The sequence below is a fragment of the Lotus japonicus genome, chromosome 3, assembly GCF_012489685.1.
Source record: "Lotus japonicus ecotype B-129 chromosome 3, LjGifu_v1.2".
In the NCBI taxonomy this organism is placed as follows: domain Eukaryota; kingdom Viridiplantae; phylum Streptophyta; class Magnoliopsida; order Fabales; family Fabaceae; genus Lotus; species Lotus japonicus.
Genome location: NC_080043.1, coordinates 71,338,205 through 71,351,152, shown reverse-complemented (window position 1 = coordinate 71,351,152; position 12,948 = coordinate 71,338,205). Strand labels below are relative to the sequence as shown.

Here is a 12,948-nt window from a genome sequence, read left to right as displayed (position 1 = left end):
GACTTTTCAACACCCATTTACCATTTTCCGCCGCCCCTTTTGTTTTTTCTTTGGTTTTAAACAGATTCTATCATCTGGGTCTTAAGTTTTGATATTAAAGTTTGGATTTTTAGATTTGTGCATTAGGGTTTTTGGTTTTTATGGAGAATTTGGGTTTTTTTCAGGCACCGAGGAGTTTGTTGACGAAGTTGCAGAGGGAGATGAACAGATTTCAGGATCCACCATTGCTGGGTGCGTATATCTATTTGAAGGAGCAGAAGGTGATGGTGGATCATGAAAGGGCATTGTTGAACAAGAGAAAAATAGGGTGCAGATGCTGTTGCAGGGTAATCATGACTGCTTATAATGCTAGTGGAAACCTCCCTCTACCTGCTGCAAAATCTGTGGTTGCGGTGGTTCCTCAGCCAACATTCAGTAACAAATCTCACTCAGGTACAATCCCTTGCTCTCTCACCCATATGTGCAGGTCCAATGTTTCACTCCCCTTTTTGCTTTTCTGCATTTTCATTGGATCTCATTTTCCAATCGTTAATTTGGGGGGTTCAGAGACCCATTTATTTTTTTCCTTTTTCATGCACTTGGGTTTCAGATTTTTCATTGCCTATTTATTTACCATTTCTGGCGACCCTTTTTTTTTTTTTTTTCCAGTTTTACACAAATTTTATCATCTGGGTCTTCCGTTTTGATGTTAAAGTTTGCATTTTTTGATTTGTGCATTAGGGTCTTGGTATTTATGGAGATTTTGGGTAATAGTTAATCATCTTGAAATTAACGACAGAGGAAGAAAGGAGACGAAGTTGCAGAGGCAACAAATTTCAAATTCTAAGGAAGATGAACCAAAATGGAAGATGAAAAGGATGATATTTGGGTTCCTCATCTCTGAAAGATGAAGAATTGAAGATGAAGAATTATGAGATTAGGGTTTACTGGTGGTGTGTTGAGGATGAACCAAGAACAATAGAATATGAACCAGCAATGTCTACTTCAATCTTCAAACTAAATCTCACTCATGGTAAAAACTCATATTAACCAGGGGCAACTTTCTAACAATTGCTAAAAAATCCTTCTCAAAATTAATATCACAAATTATTTCAAATTTATAGAAAAAACGGAAATTGATGAAAATTTAAAAATTTGGTATAATAATTGCCACATGTCTCTTTTCTATTTGACAGACCACATGGAGGCACCACACCCACATTTTCCCACAGGCACCACAGAATTCACCAATAAAAAATAAGTGTGAATATATCATATTTGTTATATTTTTTTTGTTGTTGTTGAGCATCATATGTCTTGCATTAGATCAGCAGATATTGTAAATCCACTTTAAAATATATTTCTTCATTAATTTAGGGAAGTGCAGCGCTTTGTTTATTATATTGGAACCTACAATTGTAGTATTGCCGGCTTTCAAAAAAACATCATGCTTAGGACTATTATGGATCAAGTGAACAATAATGTTTGGTCAGCCGTCTTAACCTTAACGGAATAATACAGCTATCGTCACTGTCTTATATTTCCTTTTCTTTTTGTTACATGTGGAAACATATTTCCTATTCTTTTGTTATATAATATTATTATATATTATTACTAGCAGATTGTTCTCGCCAAGAACATAAAATCAAGGCATGGTGCCAAGAGTGTGTGAAATGTGATCGGAGATTTTAGAGAGATGAGCTCTTAACTGCTTAGAGAGAGAAAATATAACTGAATTTCAATGTTGTTATTGTCAAATGAGCTAAGAGTCCCTTACAATTGGTAACCGTCCCCTATTTATAGATTTGGGGTTGAGCCTTCATGCCTTTAACCTGTCTAAATGGGCCGGTTGGGTCTTAGGGAGAGCGGCCCAAGGTCCAGGCATGTTCCGCGCCTAAGGTTGAGTCTCCTGGGCAAGAGACCTTGTGGTCTCGCCCAGTCCACAAGTCCACAAGACATCGAGCTCGAAGCATGAGAGCTAAGTGTGTCTTTAAACAGAAGAAACCAAGGCGAGGACTACGAAAGACTAAACAGTGATAAAACCTAAAGCTTTTAACAAAATGAAAAAACAATTACCAACATGGCTGGGAGAATAAAGTCAAAAATCTCCGTGTTCTAAACTTTTCACTACACCACCCTTTTCCTAGGCAAACTGAGTCCACAAGGAGTCCCAGGGCGATGACACTTGACCTGCTCGCCTTGCCAGCACTGCGCACGTGCCCTAAATCATGACACTTCGACAGGTGTTGTGCGTTCGCCACGCATTGCGCCATGAAGTAGTTTTTAAGTCAGCAAATCCACCGAATCTCAACTGCCACTTTTGAAATGTCTTTTCGATTCCCAGCGAACCTTGTCAACCCGAATTTTAACCAATAAGCTTCTGTTACGGTACCTTCCATTTAATGCGCTAAGTCAAACCCTGACATTTTTTTTGAATTTAAACCAATCAGCATCAACGGTTACAACTTTTCGCCTAACACGCTGCCTTTACTTTTTCGGGATTAATGCCACGTTTCTCAAATAATCATTCCACCTTTGTCATGATGGACACGATTTCGGAACCGACTCTTAATTCCTACTTTAAAACTTTCTTTCTTCTCCACTTTCGCCATTCTTGAACATCCAGCGACAATCCAAAAGTCATCAACTCAACATTTCCTGTTAGCCTTCTCCCTTCATTCTTAGAAATGACTCCTAAGCGCCGTACTCATAGGTCCTCCCGATCCCGAAGTGCTGCCTCTGCACCTCCCACTCCTGCCCCGACGGCAACACCCCCTGCCGGGGGAACTCCTCTTAACGAAGATGAGAAAGATGCCTTTTGTCGACAAATTTTCATCAATCTTCCCCAGCCCACAGTCGAAGAGCCTAAGCGTGCGGCCATTTGTCAAACCTCTGAGCTGTCTACTGACGAGTCCATCGCCGAGTTAATTCGTAAAGCCGGAGGGCTCTGCCGTGAGAAGTCTTTGGAGGATGCCCTCATCATCGGCCCAGGCTTGGACATTCGTCACCCCTGGAGGTGTCGTGGGCTTGAACAAAAGGCTAAACGGCCACATTTCTTCTATGTTTATGAATATTTCTACCTAGAGTTAGGAATCAAATTACCCTTTTCCTCGTTCCTCTGCCAAGTCATGAGGGAAATCAACGTGGCCCCTTGCCAACTCCATCAGAATGCTTGGGCCTTCATCCGTTGCTTCGAGATCCTCTGCGAAGCCATCGGCCTCGAAGCAAAAGCCTCACACTTTTTCTACTTTTATGGGGTAGATCCAAAATGCCTGAAGACGGAAACTCCCGGATGGATTTCCTTGAAATCCCGCTCAGGTCGGCATCGCTTTTACCTTTATAAGAGTAACATTAAGAAGGGCCCTGGGCGACGCTATTTCCGTGTGATCGTTCATCCCTCTTACCCTGATGCCTTCACCCGACGATATGGATCCGTTCTGTTTCCCCTTTATTGGACGAAGAGTCCTTGTGATGTTCCCCCGCCAACTGATTCGTCGTTGAGCAGCGTGGACAAAGCCGCCATCGGCCTTTTCGCCAGACTCCCCATCCTTGAGTGCTCCCAACTGTTGGAGGCTTCCCGCAGCAACTCCCTCCGCTCACTCTTGGAGGGATTCAATTTCACCGAAGCCTCGCTGCAACGCGCTTTGGCTGCTGATTCTCCCAAATTTCCTCCCACCTTTAACACTGAGGGAGCGAAACAGAAACACACCGCGACTAGTTCTGACGCCGAAATTGCTGCCCCTCCCGCGAAGAGATTCAGGGGGTCTTCCTCCACTACCACCATCCCATCCGCCGGGGTGGCTAAGGCCGTCCCCTCTCCAAAAGGGCCCGAACTTACGCCAGAGGATACCGTCCAACCTTTACCCTTAAGAGAAATCCAAAAATCCAAAAGGGGTGCCTCTGGCATTGATGCTCCCTCTCCTCAGAAAGAGAAGAAGAAGAAGAAGAAAAAGGTGAAAAGATCCAAGACCGGCGACGCTGCTGCTTCCCCTCAAGCTTTGGGGGGGGGTGAAGAAAACGCTTCTCCAGGCGACACTGAACCATCACCCTACCCTAGAGGAATTGCTACCGGCAAGCCAAATCTGGAGGGGGTCCCTTCGGCGGTTCTCTCCCCTGATCGCCCGTCTCCTCAAGTCGAGGCGACCCTAGATGAAACCTTGCTTGCCCGCACGGTAGACCCACAGGGTGAAGACCTTGCACCTCGCACCCCGCCATCTCCCTGCCAAACCTCTTTCAAGGCCAATCTCACTTCCACTGGTGATCAAGCAGGCTCCATTCCAAACCAGCGGACTTCTCCTATTGATTTCGTCCTTTCTGACAATTTCTTTGGGAGCGCGAGAGTGGCTGAGATTCCCGACCTTGATCAGGCCGCGCAGGAAGCTCTGTTCAACCTTCTACGCGCAGGGTGTCTCTTCGCCCAACTGTCTCGGGGCTCAGCTTCTTCTCTAGAGATGGAGAGACTCCAGCAGGAGGTTGAAGGCTACCAGGCAGCGGCGCAGGAAGCGCACCGCAAGCATGACGAGATGCTGTCCCAAATGGTGGCTCAAACCAACAAGCAAGCAAACTTATGCATAAAGCTGAACCGCCATGAGGAAGACTTATCAGCTTGTAAAGATAGGATGGAAGATTTGGAGCTGGATTGGTTTGAACTGCGACGGGAAGTGAACGCAAAGATAGAGTCAATCAACGCCGGCAGGGCCACTTGCATCCTCAAGGATCGGGAAATCGCGTCCCTCCTCTGTGAACTGGGGGAAACGAACGAGTCTCTCGCCGACTTGAGGTTACAACTTGAGGAAAAGAAATGGGCCCTCGCCGAGAGGGACTCGCAAATCAAGACTTCTAAGGCTAGGTCCGTGGCTGGCGCTGCTGTTGAAATTTTGGAGGAGCGAGGTCGTGGTTTCTTCCTTGCCAAAGCTCAAGTTCAACATCTCTACAAAGGAATCGACCTTGATGGCATGAGAGCTTTCAAGAAAGTTACTCATCACGGACTTGTTGGTCGAGATGATCCCCCAGGCTATTCCGCCGAGCACTTTGCTGAAATTGAGGAAGAAAAGATGAGGGAGAAAAGTTAATGAAACATAGTTATATTCGTACTAATTGTATGTACTTTTCTTTCTTGGTAATTGAATTGTATCTTTGTATTCCTTTAACTTGTTTCGTGCATGGTTTTATTCTCGAGTTTTTCATCGTCGTTTTAGGCTCTGCCTTAAATTCCATCGCTTCGTGTTCTCCGTTCGCCTTTTAGGCTTAGCTTTTCCTTTTTCTAATTCGTGTAGCGATTTTGAAGGTGTGCCAAAGAAACTAGGACTTTTGCTCAGCTTTTGAACCGAGGCTTTTCCTCGCATCAATATTTCCCGTAAGAGCAGGTGCGGCCTCGACAGTTTTTTCCCGCCAAGGGCTTACACTGCTGGGGGCCCAATGGCCATATGGGTTTACCCAGACTTACGCCTAGTTTATATTCTCGCCACATATTTCGGGGAGGTCTCTTATTCCCAGATTTCGGGGAGACTAAGGGGACAAGGGACTTGCCCCATTTTGGGGATAAGTCGCTTTCCCGCACACATCGCCAACGAGAAATCAGCGTTTCACACTGGACTTCCCCGGAGCAATCCCCAGACATCAAGTTCGTGTTGGGATTGCCACCTTCGAAGAATTTTTCTCACCAGGCGAACGTGATATGATGATCGAATTTTGCTATCTGAGTAGCGTCGGTTCGCGCCGGACTTTCCCGGAGCAATCCCCAGACATCAAGGTCGTGTTGGGATTGCCACCTTCGGGGAATTTTTCCCACCGGGCGAACAGAGTTGAGTGATTTGAGCCAGGAGTATTTCTGACGAATATCCTTTTGTATTTGACTTGTTTGGAATTTTACATCGAGGGATGCCTCGTTAAAAAACTCCCATGTTGGAGAAAAAGAGTGCATCTTTATTTTTTAGTCCTATTTTGTGGTTAATCCTAGTCGCCATCCTCTTTGCCGCGCCCCTACTTGCCTAGCTCTTTCCTCAAAGTATGGTGCCCAGCACCTCTTCTTTCGTTCCCGAGGTACTTGCTATCCATTCACTCGCAGAATGCCCGTTCGCCTCTCACTCTTTCTTTTGCTTGTTACCCTTGACCTTTTTGCTTCTGGAGGCCATTTCCTTTGCCACAGATTTCCCTTTGCTCTTACCGCAGTGTGCCGAGCCTTTCTTCTTCCGAAAGCGGTCATGCCCTTTGCTCAACCCTTGTCCATAAACTTCCCGCTGGGATACTTCCAAGTCCAGACTTCGGCCTATCGCCGCTTTCCCCTTCCAGTCGCCTGGTCCCTTGCTCAAAAGGGCTGGTGTCCTGAACTGCGGAAGGTTCCAAAGTGCAGCGTCCTTCGGACTCCAGCTGAAGAGGTCAAAATTGCCCTCTACCAGCTTTTCCAATCGTCTCTCTTGCTTAAGGGTGAGCCTAGGCTCAATCGCCAACACACCTCTACTGAACTTGTACCTTTCCAAGTCATCCACTATGCCTGCCCAGCGTTCCTCCGCTGTTATGTCTGTGAACGATCCATCCCACTTCGTCTTCTCGACTTCTTCCCTAAGTTGCCCCTGACTATTCCTTTGTCTTTTCACCCTCCTGTGTTCCATCTCCTGCGTCTCATTCCTTGACCTATCTTGCTCGTTCTGACTTTTCTCTTAGATCTCGATCTCATTACACCGATGTCCCTCGCCTGTTCCTTTCTTCCCGTACATGCTGAGACAATTATTGTAGCATTCTCTCGCCCTTCTTTGGTCAACCACAATTTTTCCCACCTTTCCACAGAGCAGTGGGTACTTTACTGCAAGATGGGCTGTTGAAATGACGGCGCACAAACGGTTTAAGGTATTCCTCCCAATGATAACGTTGTATGAGGCTACAACTTGTATCACTAAGTACCTCACGCGAAGGAGCTTGGCGTTGTCCTCTATCCCGAAAATGGTGTCTAAATCTATATAACCCCGCACCCACACTTGCTCACCTGAGAATCCCACTAGTGTTCCCGTATAGGGCATTAAATCCTTATCGGTTAATCCCAGCTTATCAAACGCGTCCCCGTAAATGATATCGGCGGAGCTACCTTGATCTAGGAGTACTCGACGAACATTAAAGCTGTTGATCCGAACCATAATGACCACCGGATCATCTTTGTGCATTTTGACTCCCTCAAAATCCACTGATGAGATCACTATATCCGAATTTTGGAAGCCAAAAGGAACTTGGTATCGTTGCACCGAGGTTACTGCCCTGACATGTCTTTTTCTCGCCGAAGCTGTATCTCCCCCTCCGCCGAAACCACCTGCAATTGTATTAATTGTGCCCACTGGCGGCTCGAGATCTTTATTAAATGTTTGCTCTGCATTAATTTTCTTGGTAGTCAGTGTTTCCTTCTTTTCTGCACTCGGCGTGCGGCGACGATCCTCCCGTCGGCGATCATCCTGCTGGCGAGAGTTCCTATACCTGTTTCCCTGCTGTCGTTCGCCGTTCCAACGTTCATTGCGGTCATTCAGCTGCGCTTGCCCTGCTCTGATGAGCCTCTCGATCTCATTCTTTAAAGTGAAACAATCCCCTGTATCATGTCCCGCTGACCGGTGGTACTCACACCACTTAGTCTTATCTGATTTTGGTCGCGGTGGGTCCGCTTCCCTTTCGCCCTCTTCAACGGCATGGGTTGCCTTAACCTCACGGAGCAGCTCCGTTAGATGAGCGCTTAGACTCTTTCCTGACTCTCCACGCCGGCGAGAGTCAGCCTGGCGCCAGGGCCGACGACGCTCGAAATTGTCCTTCCTCGGATACAAGGGATCTTTCGTTGTCTTTTCCGCTGTCCGGACTTTGCTGTCTCGCCTTTTACTCCCTTCAACCTTGTCTTTGCTGGCTTTATCCTCTGGCGACGAGTCCCTTTGATAACCATCCTTTTCCACCTTCGCTCTTCTTCGCTTGAAAGCGTCGTCTTCTTCATCAAGGATGTACGTGTTCGCCCGCGCGCGCACCTCCGCCATCGATTTGGCTGGCTTACGACTCAGTTTGCTATTTAGCTTGTCGGGTTGTAGATCGTTCTTGAAGGCTCGGGCGCAGGCATTCGGCTCCGACTCCTCAATCTTTACCGACGCAACACTGAATCGTTTCACGTATTGCTTCAGAGTCTCTCCTTCAGACTGACGCACGTTGTATAAGTCCTCGATCATCACTTGCTTAGTCTTGCTTGCAGAAAATTGGACGAGGAATTTGGACGAAAAATCTCGGAAGTTGGTGATGGATCCTCGCGGAAGAGTTGTGAACCACGCCATTGTTGTACCTCTAGAAGTTGCTGGAAACATTCTGCACTTGACTGCGTCTGAAGCAGCGCTAATCACCATCTTTGTATTGAAATACAGTAGGTGTTCCTTAGGATATGCTTTTCCGCTGTATGTTTCGAGGACTATATTCTTCATATTATCCGGAATGGCCACTTCCCTTACCGCTGCTGAAAATGGCTCGAATTCAGCCACAGCCTCTGCCTCGCGTTCTCCTTCGTCCTGCTGCTCGTGACGATAGTACTCTAGCTGCTCCTGAAGATAGTCGTTATGTTGCCTTATATCATCGATGCTGCTGATCAAGCGTCTCCAATCTTGGCTGGAGATCGGAGCTTGAGGTGCTTGCGTCTCTCCTCCTGAAACCACAGGTGACTGCTCTGGCGACCTTCTTTGTTCTGGTGATGTCGATGGAGAAGGCAGCGGAGGTGTTGGAGACGGAGGAGGCGGGGGCGGAGCTGGAGGAGTTACTGGAGTTGCTTCCTCGCGGTGAATCGTCCGGTGCTGCGGTCGGCCCCGAACGCGACGCGGCGGCGAAGTACATCGTCACACGGGATCTTCTTCCCGTCGTCTTCGACGTGTTTCCATTGACACCGAAGAACGTTCACCAAAAACTCAAGAACTGACGAAAATGTCTCACAAAAAACCAAAGAATTTCTCCTTCAAATCACGATCCACGTAGTCCGGGAATCAAAATTTATCGATCCCCACAGACGGCGCCAAATGTTCTCGCCAAGAACATAGAATCAGGCATAGTGCCAAGAGTGTGTGGAATGTGATCGGAGATTTTAGAGAGATGAGCTCTTAACTGCTTAGAGAGAGAAAATATAACTGAATTTCAATGTTGTTATTGCCAAATGAGTTAAGAGTCCCTTACAATTGGTAACCGTCCCCTATTTATAGATTTGGGGTTGGACTTTCATGCCTTTAACCTGTCTAAATGGGCCGGTTGGGCCTTGGGAAGAGCGGCCCAAGGTCCAGGCATGTTCCGCGCCTAAGGCTGAGTCTCCTGGACGAGGGACCCTGTGGTCTTACCCAGTCCACATATTTATATGTGGACCACTTGTGCAACTGAATAGCATTGTGGTTGCTACGACATCACTCTTGGTCAAATGAAGATCTTCTTCTAGAAATTGAGTTGTGAATTCCTGTTTCCTTGGGGTGGTTTCAGACTTTGGACAAAGAGGATGAGCTAGTCCTGGGTGGAGCATCATGTTTTTGTCATTCATATAATTAAATAAATAACAAAAACAAAATAGAAAGATTAAGAAGAAGTAGCTAGATTATGAACCAATGAATATTTGTATATATATGAAAAAGAGAGAAAAGTGGATTATAAGAATAAAGTTGACAAAGTAAAATATAAAAAGAAAAACCTTAAACTTTTTAGTGATATAAAGACATGGTGGGTGCATTTATTATTTTATGGGGTAATTAATTATTCAATATTCTAATAGTATAGTGTATAATATAGAATATTAGTGCTAAAAATTGAAAATGTAGTGGGGGGATGCCCCCTATGCTACCATGTGCATCCTCCCCTGTAGGTTTGCACACCTCAACAAAAACTAATAATATGAGACGCCGGTAAAATCACCAACACGTTTGATATAGAATCGTCCACGTGTATACTGAAAAACATTGTCAGAAGTGATTTGTTCGGTGGTCTCTAAATAAGCACTTATGATCCGTTTGTTATGTTGTATAGTATAAGTATGATTGTATTAGGCCTGATAGGATAAGAACTGATAAAATTTTAATACTATACAACGTTTAGTCATATACTGCATAATTTGGTGGCTACAGTAGTAATGCAATAGTGGTAGTATTGCAAGATCATGATGGTTGTGGTGGTGGCGGCGATGATGATGGTGGTGCTAGTAATCGCGGTAGCGACAATGGTGGCAGTTGGTTGTGGTGGTGTGGTGGATGGTGGTGGTGGTGCTAGTAATGGCGGTAGCGACAATGGTGGCAATTGTGGTATGACGGTATTAACGATGGTGGCATTGGTGGAGCGTGGTGATGGTGGTGGCGACGATGGTGGTAGTGGAGAGTGGTGGTGGTGGAGGGTGGGGGCGGCGGCAGTGGTGGTATGACAGTATCAACGATGGTGGCAATGGTGGAGCGTGGTGGTGGTGGAGGCGACAATGGTGGTGATGGCGGCAACGGTGACAGTAGTAGCTAGCGGCGGCGGTGATGGGGCCAGCGCAAGTGGTGGTATGACGGTATCAGCGATTGTGACAGAGCGTGGTGGTGGTGGCGGAGACAGTAGTGGTAATGATGGTGGTGATGGCGGCGACGATGGTGGAGGGTGGTGGTGACGGCGATGAGGTGGTAGTAGTAATTAATGATAACGATGACTGTATCAACGGTGGTGCATGACAGTGGTGAAGCGTGGTGGTGGTGGTGGCGGTGGCGGCGGCGGTAGTGATGGTGGTAGTGGTGGCGGCGACGGTGGTGGTGGAAGGTAATTGTGGTGACAGTTGATTAAATATATTCAAGTAGTTTATACATCACACTTTTATCATGTCTTATTCATCATCAATAGTGGATTAAATAATTCATCATTTTAATGTATAAGATGAGATTGATGTATAAGCTTATATAATACCATGTAAGCACCAAACAATGGATAAATTCATAATGTATTGTATAAGCTTATACTATCATACCTAATACGGCGTACTAAATGAGCCCTTAATGTGTATATATGATATGATTGGTTCAGAGTCAACTATATTATATAAACTAATTGATGAAAATAAACAAAAGCTTCTTTGATCTTATATATCTTTTTTGTTGGTGGGCAACATTTAAAAATGATATTATGCAAGTAAAATATATATGGTACATATGCACGCAACACACCTCATCAGTATCATTTTCTTTTCTTTTTTGGTATAGAAAATTTGAATAAATGTGTATATGCATGAACACCCTGATCAGTAAAAAGAAATATGAGACGACTTTAAAACCACTTGAGTTTGATTATTAGATACTGTAGAATTACCATGTGTACACGACATAGATCGACAGACCATAGAACAATATAGCTATTAGCTAGTAGCTACCACTTTAAATACTCACTTTTGTGGTAATTACCACACCCAGAAAGTGAAAAATTTAAAAATTCTAATTTTCACTTTGAGCGGTTAAACCCGCCATAAAAATAGGTGTTAGAAGTGATTTTCAATGTTCATTGGTATATGAGTCGCCACTAATATGCATACCTAAAATGTTATAAGTCACTTTCTAATATCTAGGAAGCATTAAATAATTTTTTCTAAGTTCACCCTCATATTTAATATGAAAGAGATGATAAACTTTAGAAGTATTAACTTGGAGAGAGAAAATCATAGGAAAGTAAATAAGGGTAATCTAGGAAAGTAAATCATTTTTTTACAAATTTATTACTAGTAACTATTTTTCTTAATTTAAGAGAATTAGTTATTTGTGACTTATATATAGGAACGAAGTATTATGCAAGTTGAACAAATATGTATACATATGCAAAACTCAATATCTTTTTCTTTTTCTGACTTCTTTGACTTGCCAATAGAAAAGTTAAATAAATATGTATACATATACACGCTCACTAAATATTAGGGTCGCACATGGTTGGGTTGGATGAATTTTCAAGCTAATTAAGATTCGAATTGATCAAAATTGTTTGGGTTGGGTTGGGTTGGATTTCGTGAATTTTCACCTACGAATCCGAAGCAACCCAATCCGACAATCTTCAGGTTGGTTTGGATGGATTGATTGGATCGCTATATAAAAATAAAAATAATCTGGAATAGTGAAAAATATTAAAAATCAAGTAGTCCAAGTCTCTGACATGCAATTACATCATAAGTTCATAACTACCGTCTACAGTCTACACACATCTATACAATAACACATAACTAAACAAGTACTTCAAGTTTTTAAATATGACAAGTAATTGCAAACAAATTAGTCTCCAAGTCTCCTAAAAATTACTCTAGTAGAAGGACTCAAAGTCTCCATAAATTACATACCCTACAAGTAGTTTAGGTAAAAGTTAAAATTATTAAAAATATATATATTAAATAATATATTATTTTTATATGATTGGATTTCGGTTGGGTTGGATTGATTATTATGGAATCCATGTATCCGATCCAAAGATGATTGGATCGTAATAAAATCCATCTGATTAACCTGTTTGCTTAATCCAACCCGCATTTTTATCATTAGATCGGATTGGATTGGATAATTTCATTGGGTTGACCCGGACATGTGCACCCCTACTAAATATAAATATTAGTATTGATCTCGCGTCATGCACGGATGAAATAAGAGTATTTTTTCGACATATATTAGATGTTTTCATGTTTTCTTTCTCATTTTTCTTTTTTAAATATGTATATCACATATTTAAGTTTTTTTTTCTAATCCTAATTACATTCTAATTTTTTTTTCTTTCTAATTTGTTATACTTTGAATCAATATGCAAAACCATTTTAATCTTCCAGATGTATATACGAAAACATAAAAGCTAGTCAAATAAGTTATAAGGTAGCTGAAATGGTATGCCAAACATAAGCTATATCTTTCTTCATAAGTTTTCTCTATCATACTATAACTAGTAGGTAGATGATGTCATATTTATATTTTCTGATATTTTTTTTATTTAAATATAAAAAATTCCATATTT

The 12,948-nt window shown here is 43.5% G+C and overlaps 2 protein-coding genes across 4 annotated transcripts; one reads left to right on the top strand and one right to left on the bottom strand.

The window, feature by feature from the left end:
• Nucleotides 1-10,977, top strand: LOC130745627 (uncharacterized). 3 transcript variants are annotated; one of them, XM_057597980.1, is made up of 3 exons: nucleotides 1-432; nucleotides 721-1,012; nucleotides 1,176-10,977. In XM_057597980.1, the coding sequence occupies exon 3, from the start codon at nucleotides 2,667-2,669 to the stop codon at nucleotides 5,049-5,051; it is 2,385 nt and encodes a 794-aa protein (XP_057453963.1). In that variant the 5' UTR covers nucleotides 1-432; nucleotides 721-1,012; nucleotides 1,176-2,666; the 3' UTR covers nucleotides 5,052-10,977. The 3 variants fall into 3 exon arrangements, with proteins under 3 accessions (XP_057453963.1, XP_057453962.1, XP_057453961.1); XM_057597979.1 differs by having other exon boundaries at nucleotides 4-432; nucleotides 779-10,977; XM_057597978.1 differs by having other exon boundaries at nucleotides 4-432; nucleotides 721-10,977.
• LOC130744642 (uncharacterized) lies at nucleotides 6,639-8,267 on the bottom strand. Its single transcript, XM_057596811.1, has one exon. It carries the CDS (start codon nucleotides 8,265-8,267, stop codon nucleotides 6,639-6,641), a length of 1,629 nt encoding a protein of 542 aa, XP_057452794.1.
• Nucleotides 10,978-12,948: the final 1,971 nt, after the last annotated feature.